This window comes from Dendropsophus ebraccatus, chromosome 1 (assembly GCF_027789765.1).
Source record: "Dendropsophus ebraccatus isolate aDenEbr1 chromosome 1, aDenEbr1.pat, whole genome shotgun sequence".
Lineage (NCBI taxonomy): Eukaryota > Metazoa > Chordata > Amphibia > Anura > Hylidae > Dendropsophus > Dendropsophus ebraccatus.
Genome location: NC_091454.1, coordinates 105,101,455 through 105,126,179, shown reverse-complemented (window position 1 = coordinate 105,126,179; position 24,725 = coordinate 105,101,455). Strand labels below are relative to the sequence as shown.

Below are 24,725 nucleotides of genomic sequence, written 5' to 3'. Positions count from 1 at the left end.
TTTCCTGTACATTGTAACTTGAAACCATACTGAAAATTTATTGCTACAGACAGCAAGCATGAATGGATGCGTGTTGTTAAATTTTCAAAATCACTGCATCTTCACACATAAGTGACAGCGCCGTGATCCAGCTAACGCAAAACGCGCATTGGGGAGGAGAGGACACCCCACTGCCATCAGGTATCCATTACTATTATGCACTTTGTCTTTCATTTGTATTCAGGAAGCTGAACACTTGTTCAACCCTATTGATATTGTCGGATACTGGCTAGGGATAAGGTAGAGATTTCAGCCATTAATTTGACAGGTGTATATTAACATAGCACTTTATATATTTCTTTGTGGCTGCTATATAATCTTATTAATACTCCTGTGACAATTCTATATAGATTGATACCTGTGGTGTATCTATGTAACCTATGCTTATCTGTGAGATATTATAATTTTTTTATTAATATTTTTGCATTCATAAAGTGTGATTTAATTTGTGGGATTTGTATATCATTTGAGCATACCTTCTTGTAGGATTTATGCCCACAGTTCATGTGTATTCACTTTTGTAGTATCTTTTGTAGGTAAAGGTGAAATTTAGAACAGATGACTTGAGCATGTTAGACACTGTTTTACAAGGTCTATAGTGTAGAGAGTGTGCATAACACTTGCGGACTATGGAAGCAGTAGCTAATGGATTCTATTAATGATGAAATATTAAGGAATTGCTGCCTTAGTATGTTTTTAGAGTTGCCGAATAAGAAATAAACATGAGGTTACCTCATCGCAACCTGCGCACCGCGGCTTCTCACTGTCACAGTAATGTCTGCCACAGTATAGTTTTCCCTTCTTCCAGAAGTAGATCATGTCAACTAGGAGTTCATTGCAGGTGAAACAGACAAAGCAAGAAGGATGCCACAGCTTGTCGTAGCCCGCTCGTTCTGCGTACACTGCAGGGTCACCCTCCTTCATGTTCTCCTTGCACCGGAAGCAGTACTGTGGATACAAGCGAAATCAGTTTATAGGTAATATTACAAAAAAACATAAACAGACTATATTTAATTGAGTAAAACAATAGGGAGGAAAATGAAAAGAAAACCGCTGCAAATGACAAGCAACGTCTGAAACAGTGCCAACAGAAACATATGTCATCCTGAAACCTACGTGCATCCCAGTTCCAAAATGCCATGTAGACAGTGACATGGACCATGAATTAGCAATGCAGGGAGGCTTTTAGATCCTGCTGTGACAGTGAAAAATTGGTCTGAGAACAGGAACTGTGCAGGCATGCCCCAGCTATTTCCACAGTGCTCCTTAATGTATCAACACTCCCTCTCTACGCCACGATAAAATGCTTATTAGCAATCCAATTGTGAGCCGGGTCACAGTGCATTCTTCGCCCTCTCAATCTTTTAACCCTTCGCTGCAGTCACAAACATCCCATTGTCCAAGGAAAGGAACGCCTCTGGTGGAAAAACTGCCTCAGACATGGATGCAGCTCACAACACAAGATATTCCCATAACTGGAGATATGCTTCTGATGGAGTTTTGTGAGTAATGAGAGTTTTATGACACATAGGATTCCCTTCCAACCACGGCTGAAAGCTGCAGCGGTCAGAGTAAATAAATAACAGCATAATGGGCTGTTCTGGATGGAAAGCAACCTGTAAACACTGTAAAGGAAGATCCAACACATCTTTTCCACTTCACATTTGCATAACCATAAAAAAAAGTAATGTTTTTACAGATCTTATATCAGGAGACAGGAAAGAATTCCTAACCACGCACCATAAATTAGGTGAAAAGGTTTGGAGTCAATGCTGTAAGCAAAGGCTTCAGAACAGCAGACTACCTGGCCAAGTAGATGTCTGTGTCTAAGGACACACAGTAACACGATCCTACGCTATAAATCCTATTGTAAATCAACGGCACACAGCTGATATTATATATATTAACATTTTACCAATTCAGTGTACTAAGCAGCCAATACTGATAACAGTATGCAAGGCTTAGCATAACAAAAAAGACTTTTAGCATCACTTTCCTTTAGGTTTCACGTAAAGGAGGTGCTGCCCTAGTGCATGTTGGTAAAATGAAACAAACTGCAGGTAAGAATACTCTAACCTGCTCTTATGTTTCCATAGGGCTGGGGGCGTTGAGAATAAAACATCATCCCCAATGCAGTTTTTTTTATTATCATACCCAGTGCCCAGTTTCTGGTAAATATTCACCCTATATACTATGCAAATTAGGCAGGTGGTGATTGGGGGGGGGGGGGGGCGCCGCTACCTTCCTCATGAATATTCAGTAGAACTTTGCAGTAATAAGCACCGGAGTAACATCACTGCAGAGTGCCACCTCAACATTTATGAGGGGTAGCCCCGCCCCCAGTGCATCAAACTATTTATATATAGATTAAACTGAAGATTTGGTGCCAAGGAAGAAGGTGAGAAAATGACCTTTATTCTCAGCGTCCCTATGTTTTTCAGTTTTTGGTCAGTATTTTCAACCAAAACCAGGAGTGGATTGAAAACACAGAAAGGCTATGTTCACACACTGTGGAAATTGAGTGGATGGCCGCCATTTAATGACAAATTACCATTATTTTAAAACAACGGCCATTGTTTTGAAATAACGTCAGTTATTTGCTATTAAATGGCTGCCATCCAGTCAATTTCCACAGTGTGTGAACAGAGCCTGTGTTTTCAATCCACTCCTGGTTTTGGTTGCAAAATACTGTGCGTGAACATAGCCTTAAAGCAGTTTTCCAGGGAAATGGGGCATACTGCCTTCCTCTGCAGTAAAATAATAACAGAGCCCAAACTTCTCCCTCCTTGCTCCCCTGCTGTTCCAGCTGTGTGATCTTTTAGTCCTGGCTGTGTTCCCAATCTGACCGCTTGAAATTATATTGCTCTCCCCATTCAGGTTTGTGATGCACTGAGAAGGGAGTGGGACATATGTGGCAGAATGTTACCACAGCCGGGCCTGGAAGACTGCATAGCAGGAAAGGGGTGGGGGTTAAATATGGGCTCTGTTATTGTTTTACTGCAAGGGAAAGCAGTATGCTCAATTTTATATTTCTGCAGAAAACACCTTTATGGTGCGTTCACACCTACAGGATCTGCAGCTGATTTTCTGCAGCAGATTTCATTTAAATAACTGAACACAGCATCAAATCTGCTGCAGATCTGCTGCAGATCCTGTAGGTGTGAACGCACCCTTAGGGTGCGTTCACACCTACAGGATCTGCAGCAGATTTGATGCTGTGTTCAGTTATTTAAATGAAATCTGCTGCAGAAAATCAGCTGCAGATCCTGTAGTTGTGAACACACCATAAGGGTAGATTCACACAGGACGGATCCGCTGCGGATCCCTTCACTGTAATTTTCAATGAGATTACATACTCACAGCGTGACTGTCATCCCGCTGTCAGTATGTAAGTGCCGCCCTCTTAACCCCCCTTACGTCATCTAATTGAAAATGACAGGAAAGGGATCCGCAGCAGATTTTGCTGCGAATTCACAGTGTGAAAACCACTGCGGATCCATCCTGTGTGAATCTTGCCTTTAGAAAACTTAGAACACGATCCGGGATTTATTAAGCCAAGCATGTGGGTGTGAAAACAAAAATGGCATAACAACTGTAAGAACTGTAAAAGATTGAAACATGTTTAGGCTGCGTTCACACTACGTATATTTCAGTCAGTATTGCAACCAAAACCAGGAGTGGATTAAAAACACAGAAAGGCTCTGTTCACACAATGTTGAAATTGAATGGATGGCTGCCATATAACAGTAAATAACGGCCATTATTTCAATACAACAGCCGTTGTTTTAAAGTAACAGCAAATATTTGCCATTAAATGACGGCCATCCACTCAATTTCAACATTGTGTGAACAGATCCTTTCTGTGTTTTCAATCCACTCCTGGCTTTGGTTGCAATACTGACTGAAATATACATATACTGACTGAAATATACATAGTGTGAACACAGCCTTAGGATGTATTGAAGAAATACACCAGATCACAGCTGTAGATGGTAGTAAACAGAGATTTTTAAATGTACCTTTGACTTAAATTTTTATACTTACTTTGTACATTAAAAACATAAATGAAGCTATACTTATCTCACCTGATGCTGCCACTGTCAGATTTTCCAGTCCCTGCTGCAGTGCTGTTCTGATAATGTTCTGCTCCTGCACACACTGCCCAATGATTGTCTGAGTGTAATGCCAGAGAAAGGAAATCGAACAGGACTACAGCAGGGACCAACAACCAATTTGTTTCTATTACCAACAAGAGGAAAAGGCACCAGACTGAAAACCAGGTGACAGTGAAGCATGGCATTAAGAAAGGCAAGCACTGATCTAGAGATAAACATATACAGATTAAAGGCCTGCATAATCTGTGTGCTGTTCCAAGCATATGGAGATATATTATCCACAGGTTAACTATAATTGTTAGTTAGAAGACATGTAATGTATTTGTTATAGCACCATCTGCTGGCCAAAGTTATACAGTGTCTTATGTGTGTTTACTTTAAGACTGCAATGCAGTCTGGGAGTCTGATGTCAGAGGTGAAAGGCAAGCTGGGAAGAAGAAGGCAGTACTAAGATGTAATTGATATGAGCAGACATGTACACACTTGTCTGAGGCACCACTCATCTTGGATTCATTGTCCTGGACACAGCATATCTGGTGGGAGTCTGATCAGAGTGCTATTATGTTTATGTGTGTTATGAGTTGTTAGTTAGATTGCAGTTGCTACTCAGGGAGATGATGATACCATGCGCTCACTTGTATAGGCAGCCATGTTTAGTCAGTCATCCTGTCATGTGTTCCTGTATTATAAATGTCATTGTCATGCTATTATATGCTGATTACTGACAACTGTATTTCTGTATTCCTTGTAGTTTTACCATTTCAATCATTCCTGTCCATACCATCACTTTCATATCCATACTGTTAATCAATAAAGAAGTTAACATTGAGAACACAGTCTGCTTATTGGGAAGACAGGAAGAGGTTTATGCTGGATGTCAGATTGCACACTGTGAGAACGTGCAGGAAGACAGAACAGTAAAACAGATGCTAGTCACAAGCGATAGTGGACCAGACTATACGGAGCCGCCATCACGCACATGGTCATATGCACGGCTATTGTAGCGGCCGCCATATTGTCGCAAGTACGAGTGTACATCCTCCAGCAAGTGCTGATATCCACTCATATCTAGATTGCAGCCCACAAGCAGGCACACAATGTCTACTAGCAAGGCGTCTTCAGTCAGGACGAGGTCCCAAGCAAGCCGCTCTATCAAGTCTTCCATAAAAGAAAGTGCTGCTCTTGCTCGTGCAGAAGCTGAGGCAGCAAAAGTAAAATCCTCCTTTGCTGCTCAAGAGATGCAATTAAAGCTAAAGCAAGCAGATCAAGAGGCAGAGAGAGCACGTCTGCAAGCATCACTTGAAAAACTTGCTGCAGAGAAAGAGACAGCAGCTGCACTGGCCAAAGCAGAGTTCCTGGAAGCCATGGAGTTTTCAGAATCTGAAAAACACAGCAGTATACTTGGGCCAGACCTAGAACAACAAGATCCAGCACAGCGCGTCTCAGAATATGTCTATCAACATCCTGGCATAGACGACAACCATGATCCAGTACATCTATCAACCTATACAGATTACCAGAGACCCTACCATGAACTGCAATATTACAAGCAAGAAGGTGTGCAACAAGTTGACGTCAGCCACAACTACCGTTCGACAGGACAGAGGATACAGCCTCCCCTCTGTCTTAAAGGGACACCGTTCGCTTCAGAACGGTATTATACAGATTGTCCTAAGCCAGAAGCTCCGAAAAGGTATGGTGATACACTGCACACACATCACCACAACAACACACCAGCTCACATGGACACTAACCAAGCCTCCATGAACTTTGCTAAATTCTTTGCTAAACGGGAGTTGGTTACAAAGGGACTTGTAAAGTTCACTGATCGAGCTGAAAACTACCGAGCATGGCGTATCTCCTTTCAGAATGCCATCAGAGGCTTGGACCTTTCCTGCAGTGAGGAGTTAGATCTCCTGGTAAAGTGGCTTGGAAGCGAGTCCGTTGAACACGCCAAAAGAATCAGAGACATTAACATAAATCATCCTGACACAGGCTTAAGGATGGTGTGGCAAAGACTTGATGAATGTTATGGGTCGGTAGAAGCTATAGAAAATGCTTTATATAAGAGAATAGATAGCTTTCCCAGAATAGTGAGTAAAGGTTACCAGAAACTCAGGGAACTGAGTGACCTCTTAATAGAGGTGCAGGTTGCTCAGGCAGAAGGAGATCTACCAGGGTTAGCATTCCTAGACACTGCCAGAGGTGTTAATCCAATTGTACAAAAACTTCCATATAACTTACAGGAGAAATGGATTATACATGGTTCTCGTTATAAACAGGTTCATAATGTCCCATTTCCTCCTTTCACAGTGTTTGTAGACTTTGTCACTCAACAGGCTAGAATCAGAAATGACCCCAGTTTTGATTTTACTATGTCATGTTCCACTGCCCCTGGTGTCAAACCTCTCAAAACACCAGTGACAGTCCACAAAACTAATGTTACTTCCTCAGGTTTTTCTTACAGAGCCACTAAGTCCCCCCAAGGGGAGAGCGTACCTATGGACCTCAGCAAGCATTGTCCCCTACACAAGAAACCGCATCCTCTACTAAAGTGCAGAGTCTTCAGGGAGAAGTCTCTAGAGGACCGCAAGAGTTTCCTCAAGGAGAACAACATCTGCTTCAGGTGCTGCGCAACTACGTCGCACTTCGCCAGGAACTGTGAGGTCAGTGTGAAATGCACAGAATGTGGCAGCACAGAACACAACACAGCTCTACACCCTGGACCACCCTCACAGGTGCCTTCACAGGCTGAGCAGTGTGTCAGAAAGCAGACTGACACTGACATAGAAGACACCCAGATAGTCACCTCTCAGTGTACAGAGATATGTAAGGGACTTTTAGGAGGAAAGTCCTGTTCTAAAATCTGCCCTGTCAGAGTCTATCCAGCAAGCCACCGAGAAAGAGCAATCAAGATATATGCAATCCTAGATGATCAGAGTAACAGGTCTCTAGCTAAATCCACCTTCTTTGACACCTTTAACATTAAAGGGCCCAGCTCTCCCTACTCCTTAAGGACATGTGCAGGTACTGTCGAGACGGCGGGGAGAAAGGCAACTGGGTACAAAGTTGAGTCCTTGGATGGTCAAACCTGCTTGTCTCTGCCAACCATACTGGAGTGCAATCAGATTCCCGACAACAGGTCAGAAATACCTACACCGGATGTAGCTGCATTCCACCCCCATTTGAAGCGTATAACTCACCTGATACCAGAGCTAGACCCAGGAGCACCGATTGTCCTGCTCCTTGGGAGAGATATACTACGAGTCCATAAAGCCAGAGCACAGATCAATGGCCCTCAGAACGCTCCTTACGCCCAGAGACTTGACCTCGGATGGGTCATCATAGGAGACGTCTGTCTAGGAGGAGCACATAAGCCGACCTCAGTCAACAGCATGCTCACTAGTACACTTGAGAATGGACGTCCTTCTCTCTTCCAACCTTGTCAGAGTAGTTTCCTGGTAAAGGATTTGCCATGCAGTGCCCCCCTACCTTGCCCGTTCGCAGACCCTTCATGTGAAGACAACGCTTGTGACGGTGAGCCAGACCACATAGGGTGCACAGTTTTCCACAGGACAAAAGAAGATAACAGGGTAACAATGTCCATAGAAGACAGGCTGTTCTTGGACATAATGGATCGGGAAATAGTAAAGGATGAGTCAAAAAGTTGGATTGCACCTTTGCCGTTTAAACCCCAGAGACCACGCTTACCCAACAACAGAGAAAGTGTTTATAGTCGATTTGTTTCTCTCAAACAGAAACTCCAGAGATCACAAGAGACAAGACAACACTTCTTTGCCTTCATGGAGAAGATATTCCAGAACCGCCACGCAGAGATCGCACCAGCGCTGCAAGGCTCTGAAGAGTGTTGGTACCTACCCATATTCGGTGTTTATCATCCAAAGAAACCAGGTCAGATAAGAGTAGTATTTGACTCAAGTGCAAGGTGCGAAGGTGTCTCATTAAATGATGTCCTACTGTCAGGCCCAGACCTCAACAACAGACTTATAGAAGTGCTTCTTCGCTTCCGCAGAGATGCTGTGGCATTTATGGCTGATATACAACAGATGTTCCACTGCTTTCTCGTCAAGGAAGAACACAGAAACTTCTTGAGGTTCTTCTGGTACCGTGACAACAACCCCTGTGAAGACATCATAGAGTACCGGATGAGAGTCCACATCTTTGGAAACAGTCCTTCCCCTGCAGTTGCAATCTATGGTCTCAGACATTCAGCCAGAGAAGGTGAAGCAAAGTACGGGTCGAATGTTAGGTCCTTTGTGGAAAAGGACTTCTATGTGGATGACTGCTTGAAATCCACACCCACGAACGAGGCAGCAATCAATCTTCTCAAAAGGGCTCAGGAAATGCTTGCTCTGTCTAATTTGAGGTTGCATAAGATTGCTTCCAACAGCCGGGAACTTATGGAAGCCTTCCCCTCTCAAGACCACTCAGCAGACCTAAAAGACTTGGATCTTGGCTGTGACTCCCTTCCCATGCAGAGAAGCCTTGGTTTGCTCTGGGACCTAAAGGCAGATTCTTTCACCTTCCAAGTCAGCAAGGAAGAGAAGCCCTTTACACGCAGAGGTGTCCTGTCTGCCATAAACAGCTTATACGATCCTCTGGGATTCGTTGCTCCTGTCACTATCCAAGGTAAATGGATGTTAAGAGACTTCACCCAAGATACAGCCGATTGGGATGACCCACTTCCCTTGGAGAAAAGAGACCAGTGGGCAAGTTGGAAGAAGTCCCTGGAAGCTCTGTCCAGTCTCCATGTCACACGACCTTATGCTCCTGTGCCATCAACAGAAGTCAAAATGCAAAGACTTTGTATCTTCTGTGATGCCTCAGTCAAAGCGATTGCAGCAGTAGCATACCTAAAAACTATAGATGTCAAAGAACAATGCCATATAGGCTTCCTTATGAGCCGGACGAAACTGGCGCCACTCCGTGAACACACAATTCCCAGATTGGAACTCTGTGCCGCTGTGCTTGCAGTGGAGTTGGCTGAACTAATAACAACAGGATTGAACCTTGAAATCAAAGAAGTTGAGTTCTACACAGACAGCAAGGTGGTCCTAGGATACATCTGTAACGAAACACGACGCTTTTATGTCTATGTCAGCAACAGAGTGCTGAGGATCAGGAGATCCACTTGTCCCAAACAGTGGCATTATGTACCTACGCATCATAATCCAGCGGACCACGCAACCAGATCTGTTGCACCGGACCACCTGAAAGACACCACATGGTTTACGGGCCCTGCATTCCTGAACCGTTCAACGTCTTACACTACCGAACCTGACACGTTTGAGCTGATAGACCCAGATGATGACGGTGAAATCCGCCCCCAAGTATCTGTTCTACATACAGTGGCATCAGAACACTGCCTCAAATCCCACCGTTTCAGCAGGTTCTCAACCTGGAAGTCACTTGTTCGTGCTATTGCTTGTTTGACTCATATTGCTCAGACTTACAAGTCGACATTACCCATGGAGCAAGAATCCTGCAAGGGTTGGCATCACTGTAAACATGCTTTCACCGTTCCCAACCTGGAGAATTCCAAGAACATGATAATTCACATGATACAACAAGAATGTTATGATAAAGAAATTGACAACCTAAAGAAAGGGCAACCTGTCTCTAAAGACAGCGCTTTGAGAAAGCTTGACCCAATCATCGACCAAGATGGGCTGCTCAGAGTAGGGGGCCGTCTTCAAGAAGCCAAAGTGGAGTTTGTGGAGAAGCATCCTTTAATAATTCCTGGACATCATCATGTCGCAACTCTGCTTGTGCAACGTCACCACGTTCAAGTAAAGCACCAAGGCCGGTTGTTTACAGAAGGGAGCCTAAGAGCTGCCGGATTATGGGTAGTCGGAGCGAAGAGACTTGTGAATAAACTCATCTTCAACTGCGTCACTTGTCGCAGACTTCGTGGCACATCTCAGAAACCAAAGATGTCCAATCTCCCATCTGACAGACTGAGTACAGATCCTCCCTTCACCAACGTGGGTCTGGATGTATTTGGTCCTTGGACTGTGGCTACACGACACACTAGGGGAGCCCATGCCAGTGCTAAACGCTGGGCTGTCATGTTTACTTGCATGTCTAGCCGAGCTGTCCATATAGAAGTGATTGAAGCTATGGACACTTCAAGTTTCATTAACGCACTTAGACGGTTTATCGCCATGAGAGGGCCTGTGAAACATATCCGTTCCGACAGAGGCACGAATTTTGTTGGAGCAGTAAAAGAACTTTACATTCCTTCTAACTTGGACACTACCAATGTCGAAAGATACCTAAGTGAGCAAGGTTGCACCTGGACCTTTAACCTACCACACTCTTCCCATATGGGAGGTGCCTGGGAGAGAATGATAGGGATTGCACGAAAGATCCTGGATTCAATCTTCCTGCAAGTGGGCAGTACGAGACTCACTCATGAAGCCTTGACTACATTCTTGGCCGAAGTTTCAGCCATCATGAATGCCATACCGCTTACTACACTTTCCAGCGACCCTGGGGATACAACTGTCCTCACTCCTGCCATGTTACTGACTCAGAAAACCAACATTGTGAGTGCACCACCTGGAGAATTTGGTGACAAAGACCTCTACAGGCGACAATGGAGGCAAGTGCAAAGTCTTTCCAACATTTTCTGGGACAGATGGAGGAAGCAGTATATCTCCACCCTACAAACAAGGAGGAAGTGGCAGGTGAACAAGCCAAACCTCAAACCTGGTGATGTTGTGCTTGTGAAAGACAGCCAGTCGCACCGGAATGAGTGGCCATTGGGCCTTGTCACCCAAACGTTCCCAAGTACAGATGGGAATGTAAGGAAAGCTGAGATCAAAGTATGGAAGCTTGGCGAGAGCAAACTATTCCTCAGACCAGTAGCGGAACTTGTTCTGTTGTTTTCGCCAAAAGAGCCTAGTGGTGACATCAGTTGATGTCAGGCGGGGAGTGTGCTGTTCCAAGCATATGGAGATATATTATCCACAGGTTAACTATAATTGTTAGTTAGAAGACATGTAATGTATTTGTTATAGCACCATCTGCTGGCCAAAGTTATACAGTGTCTTATGTGTGTTTACTTTAAGACTGCAATGCAGTCTGGGAGTCTGATGTCAGAGGTGAAAGGCAAGCTGGGAAGAAGAAGGCAGTACTAAGATGTAATTGATATGAGCAGACATGTACACACTTGTCTGAGGCACCACTCATCTTGGATTCATTGTCCTGGACACAGCATATCTGGTGGGAGTCTGATCAGAGTGCTATTATGTTTATGTGTGTTATGAGTTGTTAGTTAGATTGCAGTTGCTACTCAGGGAGATGATGATACCATGCGCTCACTTGTATAGGCAGCCATGTTTAGTCAGTCATCCTGTCATGTGTTCCTGTATTATAAATGTCATTGTCATGCTATTATATGCTGATTACTGACAACTGTATTTCTGTATTCCTTGTAGTTTTACCATTTCAATCATTCCTGTCCATACCATCACTTTCATATCCATACTGTTAATCAATAAAGAAGTTAACATTGAGAACACAGTCTGCTTATTGGGAAGACAGGAAGAGGTTTATGCTGGATGTCAGATTGCACACTGTGAGAACGTGCAGGAAGACAGAACAATCTGTTTGCTCCGGTGCCTGATATGTTAAAGAGCCCTTGATGGAGTATGCAATAAATCTATGGATTATCAAGGGGTTGGTAACCACTGATCAGCGGTCAGCCAAGTGTGAACCTGCACACTTTGTCAGCACTCTTTTTTTCAGCACACTGAGTGCAAATATATTACGAATAATATATTAAATATAAATAAAAAAATATATATATTAAACATATTAGTGATAGCTAATGATCAGGTTAGTCTGGAGGGGAAAAAATAAAATAAAATTATGACTGAAAAAAATGGATGTCGCCAGCTGAATTTTGCACAGGTTTTGAAATGGATATGAAATGGATGCCCTGATATGTTACCACTAGCAGAAGAAGAGAGAAACTGGAAGGCAAATTATAGTCTGATGGAGGCTACTATAGGAAAGCTGTCTTTTACTGGACTACGACCAGGGGCGTAACTAGAAATGGCTGGGCCCCATAGCAAACCTTTGATTGGGGCCCCCCCTACCCCAAATCCACCCCCACCCCTGACCGACCACTACGCCATCAACACACCCAGATCTACACAGGTTCTGTACTCCATATAAATTACAGTGTAGTTACATCAGGTGACTCACAGGGGACGTCTTCTCTGATCGGAGTTCTTCCCTTTTCATCATCTTCTCCATCTGTCCTGGGCCGTTATGAGAACTTCTCGGAGCCACGAATCCACAGAATCTGCCAGACAGACATATTAGGCTCCTCACACTGACACCATCCTCATCTGTATACAAACTGCACATCTGTAATGGCCCCTTTGTACCCTCTTTCAGTGAGTAGCCCTGACTCCTTGTATAGGAACATATATATATATATATATATATATCCCTTATAGTATATGCCCCCCTCTGTGTAGACAGCTTATAGATTGCCCCTTGTTCAGTGCTCCGTATAGATGGCCCCATGTGCATCACCTATATCAGGGGTAGGGAACCTCGACTCTCCAGCTGTTGCAAAACTACAACTCCCATCATGCCTGGACAGCTAAAGATGTAGTTTTGCAACAGCTGGAGAGCCGAGATTACTTCTGTGTAGTCCTCTTAGAGATGACCCTGTATGTTGTCCACTCCCCCATATAGCCCCCTTATGTTGTCCAGCCCCCATAAAGCCCGCTTATGATGTCCAGCCCCCCCCCCCCCGTATAGCTTCCAGTGTTGTCCATCCCCATCCCACATAGCCCCCAGTATTATGCATCCCCAGCCCCCACATAGCCCCCAGTATTGTGCATCCCCATCCCCCATATAGCCCCTAGTATTGTGCATCCCCCCACATAGCCCCCAGTATTGTGCATCCCCATCCCCCATATAGCCCCCAGTATTGTGCATCCCCAGCCCCCACATAGCCCCCAGTATTGTGCATCCCCAGCCCCCACATAGCCCCCAGTATTGTGCATCCCCAGCCCCCACATAGCCCCCAGTATTGTGCATCCCCAGCCCCCACATAGCCCCCAGTATTGTGCACCCCCAGCCCCCACATAGCCCCCAGTATTGTGCATCCCCAGCCCCCACATAGCCCCCAGTATTGTGCATCCCCATCCCCCACATAGCCCCCAGTATTGTCCATCCCCAGCCCCCATATAGCCCCCAGTATTGTGCATCCCCAGCCCCCACATAGCCCCCAGTGTTGTGCATCCTCAGCCCCCACATAGCCCCCAGTATTGTGCATCCCCATCCCCCACATAGCCCCCAGTATTGTGCATCCCCTTCCCCACATAGCCCCCAGTGTTGTGCATCCTCAGCCCCCACATAGCCCCCAGTATTGTGCATCCCCAGCCCCCATATAGCCCCCAGTATTGTGCATCCCCAGCCCCCATATAGCCCCCAGTGTTGTGCATCCCCAGCCCCCATATAGCCCCCAGTGTTGTGCATCCTCAGCCCCCACATAGCCCCCAGTATTGTGCATCCCCAGCCCCCATATAGCCCCCAGTATTGTGCATCCCCAGCCCCCATATAGCCCCCAGTGTTGTGCATCCCCAGCCCCCATATAGCCCCCAGTGTTGTGCATCCCCAGCCCCCATATAGCCCCCAGTGTTGTGCATCCCCAGCCCCCATATAGCCCCCAGTGTTGTGCATCCTCAGCCCCCATATAGCCCCCAGTGTTCCCCTCAACTCACCTAACCACACGCTCCCCCGTCGGTCGCCGGTCTCCTCTTCTCTCTTCCTCCGACCAATAAGCCGCTCCCTGCTGAAGTCCCAGGCAGCGCCATCACTGAGCTCAGACTGCGCCCCGGTGGCTGGGACTTCCTGTACAGGGAACGCAAACCGGAAGTCCCAGCCGCCGCGGCGCTCAATGATGGCGCTGCCCGGGACTTCGGCAGGGAGCTGCTCATCGGGCGGAAACTCTTGTGATCGCAAGCAAAACGCTGCTTGCGGTCACAAGAGTGATTGACAGCGCGGGAAGCCTATGGCTTCTCGCGCTGTCAATCACGACACTTAACACCCGGGAGGCCCGCTCGGCCCCCGGGTGCTTCAGACAGTCAGCTCTGGGGGGCCCAGGCCACGGGCCCCCTGGTGCCAGGGGCCCCGTAGCGGCCGCTACGGCTGCTACGGCGGTAGGTCCGCCCCTGACTACGACCTCTCCTGTCTGCAGTGTGCTGTTGATGGAAGTATAACTAGGAACTGTAGATAATCTTTCCATTTTTTACTTTATAGATCTACAAATCTCATGTATGATAAATGTTAAGCAGCTGAAGTCACAGAAAGAAGTAAAGCTGACAAAACAGACCACTCTGAAGTTATGTGTTCAACTAGTATAAAAGAGCTAGGAATAGATTACATAGATAAATAGAATAGATAAATTAATTTCAGTAAACTGCACAGCATCATTGTAAAAGAGAAGTGATGTTTTTTTCTAGAAAGTCACACTTCTTCTTGCACATTGGGTATAAGCCAAAGTGAACAGCGAAAGAGACAAGCATATGGTAAAGGGTTTGCTGGTGCATCTCTTCTAGTGTATGATATCAATAAAACAGAAAAAGGGAACTAAAGTAGATGAATAATGCTGTCTGCATTCATTTTATAGCAGAATGTAAGGAAGAATAATCTGCTGCAAGTCTGAGATCAGACTTCATGGGGTGAAGACTTTCACAGAAACAAGCAACATTTGTATCAGTTTGGGCTATAAAACATGCAGTTTAGCTGTATAAAATAGTCATCAGCTATAACTCACGTAAGCAGATCCCAATTGTGCTGCTGCCTTGTCTTCTACATTCTTTACAGTAGTAAGTGTGCTTCGATCCCCATTGTCCGGCTTAACAGATTGAGCTGCCTGTGTCCCCACTTCTTTGGGCAGCTTGATGTCTCCTACACCGAGAACTTCATTTTTGTATTTTGTCACAAACTGCTCCATCTGCTTCACTTCGTTGGGAGACAGCTCATGACACTTGGAAGGATCCTGATCATGAGCTGGCAGCTGCTTAGCCAACTGCTTCTTCCTGTATTGGGCTCCCTCTGAACCAGCTACAGGCTGCTTCTCTTTTGGAATAAGTTCCATGTAACGCCTGGCCTAGAATAACAAGGCATAGTAAGGTCAGAATGGCAGCTGCAGAGAACAGGAAAAATCTTAAAAAGGTACATAGAACAAATAAAAAAAATAAAAATAATAACAATAATAATAATAATAACAATAATATTATTTCCAATAATAAATTTGTTATTTCAAACCAAGGGATTCTTCCAAAAGGTGAATAAATGGTCACACACATTTTTATGGTCTTGCACATGTTACAAACCGAATAGTAAGGCTTTTTTTTGTAACAGATCATATAATTTACCAGTTTACTGCAAACACACCTGTCTCAATGCAGTACAGGTTTACCTATTCAGCAATGGATCTGACTAACAAAATGTTAATAATGAAATGTTACATGATAATCCCTATCTCTAACATATCTTTCCATTCTAATTTAAAAAAAAAAGTGTAAATGCGCTATACAAATAAAAGCATTATTATTATTATTATTACTCACTAGAGTTTGGTTCTGCACTGGTGGTGCCCATTCATAGGTCACTGTGTTGATAGACACATCCTTCTTTGCGGAGACTGGACTAGTCAGGATCATTACATTCCTTTTGTAAGTGGGAATGCCATCTGTTTTCAGCTTTGCAATCAGAGCTGTATATTTTGTGTCTTCGAAAAGCTTGCCAACCTTCTGATCATCTTGGTTGTTTGAAGGAACATCATGTTCTTCTTGTCCACATTTGCAATTCCTACAGATCTTCCTAAATTTCAGAAAACATATAATGATCATATAAAACAAAACTAATTTCAATTAACTAGTGAACAAATTCAAATACAAAATATCACAGTGGGTATCTGGAAGACTGGGTAAAAAAAGAAAAGCCTTATATCACCCCATGTAACTCACTAATATAGTGTTCTCACAAACTGTATTGGCCTCAGTATATTTTTGCTTGAATTACCCCTTACAGTAAGTTGTGTAGTGTGATAGTGTCTCAGTGGTTTCCCTGCACCTCCTCTGCTGTCTCTGGAGAATTAGTAGGATCTTGTCTCTAAGCTCAAGGCCCATCCCCTGAGTGAGGTCACCATACCTGCACTGTTTTGCACCAAATCAAATCGATGTACAGTGGTACCTTGGTTTAAGAGTAACTTGGTTTAAGAGCTCACAGTTTTTCAAAATTGTGACTTGGTTTAGGACCATTGCTTTGCTTTAAGAGCTCCCTGTACTGGGTGAGAGCGTGAGTGGGGGAGGGTCATGGTCTGCATAGCGTGGTTTACAGCACTGTACTCTGACCCAGGAAGTCTCCCTCACCTTCCAAATCATAGCAGATCCACTTCAGGCTGGGGCTTACATAAGGGGACAGGACTGTGGATGTAATCTCTTCATAGCTGTAACCCCTCTCTCCCCGGACAGAGATGCTGCATGTATGTGCCCACATAAACGTCCTGCTCATTCCTTCATGCTCCCTGCAGTCTCTGTCCGCCCTTGTGTTTCCCATCCTCCCCATAACTGTACAGTAACTTATAATATTACATATTCTGCTGTTTCTGAATCTTTGTTTCATTCGTTTTACATATAATTTAGAATAATAAAGCATTATTTTTGGGGTGTGGAGCCAATTGTCTGCATTTCTATGATTTCTTATGGGGAAATTTGCTTTGGTTTAAAAGTGGTTTTGGATTACAAGCACGGTCCCGTAGCGAATTATGAGCGTAATCCAAGGCACCACTGTACAGTATTATCCGGCGTATAAGAAGAATGGAAATAAAAGACAACCCCCAACTTGGGATATATTTGCCGTATAAGACTACCCCTGCTCCAATGCACGCCAAATAAAAAAAAACATAAGAAAGCAGCGAGATCTGAGTGGCAGGAGGCACAGTAATACCGGTAGAATACAAGGGCAGGCCAGATAGGTGAAAGAGGTGTTTTTTTTTGGGCACAGCGCCACTCTACCATATCTCTATTTTTCCATACCCTGGTAGCCTGCAGCTTGCGTTGCCCTTCATATGGTCTCCGCATACGGCAGTGATGCGGTCATTTGTAAGCTCCCCCCCACTGTATGTGGTGACGGCAGACTCTCCGGTCCGGTCCCGAAGTTTTATGCGCACGAAAATACTGTACTTAAAAGCAGATCCCTTTTATTTTTTATGGCTACATCTGTAGTAGTTAGATCCAGCAGTGTAGCCCCAATATAGTAATCAGGCCCCTTTGTGCATTTATAAAGTAGTTAAGCCTCTTTGTGCCTCCATACAATAGTTAGGCCCCTCTATTTCTCCAAATAGTAAATAGGCCTCTAGTTATTACTCACAAAAAGTTAGGGATATCAGTATTCAGCGTGTAATTTTTCGAAAAAGTTCCTGCTACAGTAATATTATAGCGGAGGTTCCAGGCTGCCGTTAGAACTGACTGGTTCCTCACGATCTTGCAGTTGGAAGCAAATCCATTCCATTGCACCACCCATGACGCGCAGCTGGGCCATTTAAATGCTGCTAAATGCCTTACCGATGTTTCGACATACAATGTACATCACGGTGGCTTAAAGTGTTAAGGAAGGAGGGCAGCAAATGTACCTGCTGATTTAAGCCATTGCTCAATAAGTAAAATCTGTGGTTCCAGATATTATACTGAAGTAAGAACTTTGATCAAGAAGTTGATGCATACATGAAGCCAAACTATTTGCAAGAAACCTTTGTAAGGGTGCCTTCACACCTACCAGATCCGCAGCGGATCTCACTTCTGCGGATTCGCAGCGAGATAAGCTGCAGATCCAGTACCATTGATTCCTATGTTAGCACATACTCGCAGCGGGATTGACATCCCGCTGTGAGTATATGCTTTAACCCCCTGGCGCCCACAGCCCCGCCGCTCGCATCAGCCCCGCCAGCAGCATCCTCTATCCTCGCCCCCATCATCCCCGCCACCCGCATCCTCCATCCCGGCCTCACCATCAGCACCACCGCCCGCATCCTCCCCGCCGCCCGCATCCTCCATCATCCCTGCTGCCTGCATCCTCCCTGCCGCCCGCCGGCGAAAGCATACATTACCTGCTCGGCGGCGCGGCTTCAGTGAGGCTCCCGGCTCCGATCTCGCTCAGCCGATCAGCGCACGGCAACCCTGATTGGCTGAGCGGGACCGGGAGCCTCACTACAGCCACGCCGAGGAGCAGGTAATATATGCCCTTGGCGGCAGGCTGCAGGCTGCGGGCGGCGGTGCTGATGGGGGGCCGGGATGGAGGATGCGGGCAGCGGTGCTGATGGGTGGGCCGGGATGGAGGATGCGCGCGGCGGGGATGATGGGGGCGGGGATAGAAGATGCCGCTGGCGGGGCTGATGGGAGCGGCGGGCTGATGGGAGCGGCGGGCTGTGGGCGGCAGGGGGTTAAAGCACATACTCACAGCGGGATTTCAATCCCGCTGCGAGTATGTGCTAACGTAGGCATCAATGGTACTGGATCCGCAGCTGATCTCGCTGCGAATCCGCAGAAGTGAGATCCGCTGCATATCCGGTAGGTGTGAAGGCACCCTAAAAATACAATTACTAGACTAAGGGTAAATTCACAAGGGCGTCTCACATAAGAAATCCACAGCTAATCCGCAATACACGTATTAATAATAAGAATAATGTGTATTGCGGATTAGCTGCGGATTTCTTGTGCGAGACGCCCGTGTGAATTTACCCTTACTAGACAATTAAAAGACTTAAGTGTTAAAAAGGTTAGTTTCCCAAATAACACACTGACTGCCCTAAAAAGAAGTGGCACAATATTTTCATCTCGGTTGACTACAGGCCACACAGATGTAAAGTAAATATAGTTTCAGTGCTTAGCCTATTCAAGACCGTATGTCCTGAACCGTACGTCCATTTTTGCGGTAAGTTTGTGCTCATAAATGTACAGTTATGTCTGGGGATGAAACAGGCACAGAAACCGTGCCTTTGCCTTGCCAGAGGCTCACATCCTGGCAGATAACTCTATAGATCAGTGCAGTCAGAGTGATTGCAGCATCTATAGTAAGAACAGAGGGAGATTCCGCTGTTCACCTTTGGGGCTCTGTGAAGCAATCACAGAGTCCTGATGGTAGCTGTGACAACTGAAGGACTCCATGAGCAACGAAAGCAGAGCATACTCTGAACTTGGGCTTTCAGGCTGTAAGCGAGACTGAGAAGCCTCACTATGGTTTGTTATGTTTGTTATATTGTTTTGTATATATTATTAGTGTGTGTTTATTTGTATATATTTAGTGTTAATATTTGGTTTGCATAGTATTAGTGTTATTTTTGTGTTGGTTCTCCACCTGGGGTTGAGGTTTAGCATTAGGGCCAGTTTACACAGCGCAAAATTGGCAGAATCCCGCTTGCCTCAGTGTGACACTGTTTCTCTATGGGAGGGCTCGAGCCCTCCCACAGGAAAACAGTGTCACACTGAGGCAGGCGGGATTCTGCTGCAGAGTGTTCCGCCGCTTTTGCTCTGTGTGAATTGGCCCTAGGGTTAGAATTACAGATAAAACCAGATACTGACCTTCAGAGGAACAAAGACACCTAGTGGTGGTAAATATAGCTTCTGTTAACTATATAAAAACTGTCCTTTTCCATTGTTTTCAGTTTACATTTTTTTTTTATGTTTTCATTTGAAATTGAATGTGCAGTGCTCCCAGTGCCTTTGTGTATATGGAAATAAATGCTATTATGAGGAATGAGCTTTTCTCAGTTTATTAAAGAATATTAGTCTCAGTTTTATTAAAGAATATTTGTGTGTGTGTGAATGATGACTGGCACATAGCTCCTCTTGATGGAAGCAGGGGATATTGGGACATATGAAATAAAACATAAAGCCATGGTGTGGAATATAACACATTGCTCATAATATCCCTGCTAGCTATAAAAATGTTATCAATGTGGAAAAATCTGTTTTTCCTTCGGATGTTTAGTGTCTAACAGAGACCTATCACATCTGTGGCATTTTTTGCCTTCTTTGGATACAACTTTCTATTCATCTGAACACTAGCCATATTCTGAATTATGGACAGCATTAAGAAAGATTAGGAGATAGTCTGGATTTTAATCTTTCAGTTATACTAGAGAATGCATTTTTATGTTCACAATAAAACATTGACCTGTGTGTAGAAAACCTAGCCAGCTGCTTAGAATCAACACAAGGGGGGACACTATTAACATTGTAAAGTAGAAAAAAAAAATCATTTTTAGATACATATGTGAATGGCAGAAGAGCCGTTTTTATTCTCATGTTGTATTAGGATAGAACTTTCCAAGGATGCATCGTGCTCCAGAAGATCAATCATCTTACACTAGCACTTACATTTACACAGACCCATGACTCCTTTTATTAAATGTATTAATGTTCTGTCTCCAAAGAAATAAAGACGTTCAGTTGCACCCTCTTATGCCTTAAAGCGATATTGTCACTCATGATCCCATGGGTGACGTTAACAGCAGTAGTGGATGCTGCACATTGTGGCTGTACCTCTGTTAAGCAGGTCCAGTCCAAGGCTTCTTTTGGTTTAAAACAAGTTTTAAACCACAAACTGAGGTGGGGAGAGGAGACTCGAGTAGAGAGGCACCGCCTAGGTGACGCTCTTGACCAGGTGACACTCAAGAGTGTCACCAGGTCAAGAGTGTCACCTAGGCGGTGCTTCTATACTCGAGTCTCTTCTTCCCACCTCAGTTTGTCATGCGCTTGTTTCACATAGACTGACATATGCCAATCATGCTGCTGACATGTGAGGACAGTCTATACGAGGAGGCCTACTGATGAAAGGTTCATACTAACTAAAGAAAAAGTAAACTCATAGTAAACAGTGAAAATAGTGGTGTGATTCTTTCTCCCAATGGAGTCATTTTGATACTGCATTATTGTATATTATGTTGGGTTATTTAATCTTTATTGGCCACTTGTGGTTTGGATATGTCTAATGGGGTTATACCATTACTTCATTACAGGCATGGTCAGAAAAGCCTGACCAATAACTGACAGAAAAAAACAAGCCAAGATCAACTTTCTATATTATCAATTTCTCAAATCTTACTAAGAGCTATACAAGGCCCAAATGGCCACATAGAGATGTGTAGAAGACGGCACTTCCGTGGCAGTGGTGCACAAGGCAGAAATATTCAGATAGTAGCAAGAGTAGGAAGAGCTTCTTTATTGCAGTGCAGCAAACATATGGTACAGGAAGGACGCGTTTCGGCCAAGCATGGCCTTCATCAGCTTAAGGGTGTACCAAGCCTTAAGCTGATGAAGGCCATGCTTGGCCGAAAAGTGTCCTTCCTGTACCATATGTTTGCTGCACTGCAATAAAGAAGCATAAATTATTTGGTGAGTGCAGGGCTCTTCCTACTATCCAAATGACCACATTAACTGTACACACCATGACCCCATAACCTGTAGCCACTGGATCTGCTTAAAAAAAAAAAAAAAGTGCTTTATTGTAAATCCATCAGCATACAATAGCAACATTTCGGCAGACGCAACTGCCTTTCTCAAGCATAAATAACCCAATATTTATTGTGTTTATATGTATCCATGGCCATATGGGTTGTTCTATTCGGAAAGTGTTTGCTCAACTATCATACACTGGAGGGTGTGTTTTAAGGAGATCTTTTATGATGGTGTGAATTACTGCACAAGTGTTAATCATGTCTGTATGGGTGTGTCTATATAAAAATGTGTGTGTGTGTTGAATTTTTTAAGAGAAACAGATTGCTGAACTCAGGGAGAACAGCCAAATGACAACACTGCCGGCTGCTAATCAAAGCGCTCAATGCAGTGAAGTCCTAGGTGCATTGCCCCCTGGGAAACATGAGTATGCAAAAGAGGAGTCCGTGGAGCCTCATTGAAGAGTCTCAAAACACAGGACTAGCCAGATATCCCTCCGGGAAGGACCCAGCCAAGTGGCAGCTCCTGTTAGGAAACCTGTATAAAGAAATAAATCCCGGCACTCACGTATTGCGAAGTAAAATAAGGTTTCTGTGTTTATTCACACATGGGACGCTGCACGCGTTCCGGCCATCAGGCCTTTTTCAACAGCATACAGATGAACACAAAGTGCAGCTTTTTATCAGCAAACAGGCTCACAAAAATGACGTCATCAGGTAAGTCATGAGAATGGCCCACGAAATCCTGAGTCATTAACCCATGACTGGCCCTGTTACAATTCACATGGAAAATATATAGCAAGACGTATAACATCTAGTCTTCCGATTTAGTATTGATTTTCTCCCGATTGTAGAAGCTGTGAATAAAATGTGTAAAACACAATAAGTATAAAGAAAAAGAAAAAAAGAAAAAAGGAAAAAAGATAGAAGAAAACGCTTATGAAAACTGGCTGACTTCATAATCTCTGTTCAGACCATGCGGTTCTAATGTGTTTAAGACGTGAATCCAGTAAGCCTCTCTATATAATAAAAGTTTTTTAATATCACCACCACGTCTGGGAGTTTGTACTTTCTCGATAATCTGAAATTTAAACTGTGATAAGTTATGATGACATTTTTCAAAGTGTGCTGGCAAAGGAAGTAAGGTATTATGACATCGGATGGTGGATTTATGCTGGCTCATGCGCTGTCTAATTCTTTGCATAGTCTCACCAATGTATAAAAGCCCACACGGGCATTTAATCAGATAAATCACACAACTACTGTTGCACGTATGGTGGCCCCGAACATTGAACTCTTTCCCAGTGTGTGGGTGATAAAATTTATCACCCCGAATAATATTAGAACAAGACTGGCAATTCAGACATGGAAAAGTACCATTCTTCTGAATTGTAAGTATCCTTTGACGCCACGCTTTTTGTTCAACCCCTAAGTCTGCGCGTACCAATTTATTGTGTAAATTGGGTGCTTTCTTGTTGCACATAAGAGGAAAGTCCTTAAATTCTGGAATATCAGGATGGGAATCCCGTAAAATGTGCCAATATTTCCTTATGGTGGTATCAACTTTATAATTTAGAGGATGAAATTTCCTCACGAATGGAATACGGTTAGACTGTTGCCTCGACTGCCTGGGACCCTCACTAAGTGCAGATTTTAAGATGTTACTGGGATAACCTCTCATGAGGAACTTCTCTTCCATTTCTCTCAATCTCACCTCTCTAGTCTCGGGATGGGTCACAATATTCCTTACCCGTTTGAATTGTGAAATCGGTATCGCTCGTTTTGTTGAATAGGGGTGACCACTACTGTACAATAAGAGACTATTACGATCTGTCTCTTTACGGTAAATGTCAGTACATAGATGTCTCTGTTCATCAAAGGAAACAGTGGTGTCCAAAAAATTAACCTTGTCTTTACTGTATGAAATCGTAAAGTTAAGCTCCTCCCACACTGTGTTCAAATCGGCAAAAAAGGACAATAAGAGGTCGAGTGGCCCCTCCCATACGCAAAATATGTCGTCTATAAATCTACGCCATATACGGGCGTGTTGTTGGAATAAAGAATGTGTATATACATAATTTTCTTCAAAATCAGCCATATAGCAATTTGCGTAGGGAGGGGCCACATTCGACCCCATCGCCGAACCACGTAATTGGACATAATAAGTGTCTCTAAACATAAAAAAATTCTCGTGGAGTACTAGATGTAAAAGGCCCAGAAAAAAACTTTTTTGTGCAGAAGTGTATGTGCTAGAATCCAATAGTTTAGTCACAGATGCAATACCCTTAGTGTGGGAGATAGAAGTATATAAGTTTTCTACATCTATTGTCACAAGCCAGCATTCGTCAGACATTGCAGGTAATTCACGTAATTTTATCAAAAAATCCCCTGTATCTAACAAGAAGGATTTGGTGTTTTTCACTAATGGTGTAAGAGTTTTTTCAAGTACAATAGCAAGTGGACTGAGTATGGAGTTGGTAGAAGCCACTATAGGACGACCAGGTGGATTGTTCAGACGTTTATGGACTTTGGGAAGCATGTATATGACTGGAATAATAGGTGTTTGATTAATCAAATACTTGTTAAGTTTAACATCTATTGTTTTATTCTCTGTGAAGTAATCAACCAATGTCTGTATTTTCTGTTTAATATCGGGTGTTGGATCTCGAGAAAGGGGTCTATAGGTTTCAGTGTCTGATAATTGCCGTAACACTTCTGTAATGTACATTTCTCTATCCATGATAACAATTGCTCCCCCTTTATCCGCGGGTTTTAGCATTAATTGTTTATCATGGATAAGTGAATCTATGGCAAATTTTTCAGTTTTAGAAAGATTTTTGGCAATAGGGTAGCAACCCCTTTTAACTTCATTCATGAAACCATGGACCTCTTTCTTCACCAGGCTAACAAAAGCTTCCACAGTATGATCAGTTTTTGGAGGATTAAATGAACTTTTAATCCTCAAACCCAATTTGTCCAAACATAACATATCAACATTGTCAAAATCCTCATTGTCTAGAACCCTAGATTGTACAGAGGGTACAATGTTATCATGATTAGCA

General features: G+C 44.0%; 1 protein-coding gene across 2 annotated transcripts in view; it reads right to left on the bottom strand.

Annotated features, from left to right (window-relative positions):
* Positions 1-24,725, bottom strand: part of TES (testin LIM domain protein) — an 83,344-nt gene that overhangs the window by 7,383 nt on the left and 51,236 nt on the right. For both annotated transcript variants that reach the window (XM_069976361.1, XM_069976368.1), the window contains exons 3-5: positions 15,779-16,031; positions 14,980-15,315; positions 772-987 (exon numbers count right to left, since the gene is read on the bottom strand). In XM_069976361.1, coding sequence (XP_069832462.1) covers positions 772-987; positions 14,980-15,315; positions 15,779-16,031 — 805 coding nt within the window. The remainder of the gene's footprint in view (positions 1-771; positions 988-14,979; positions 15,316-15,778; positions 16,032-24,725) is intronic.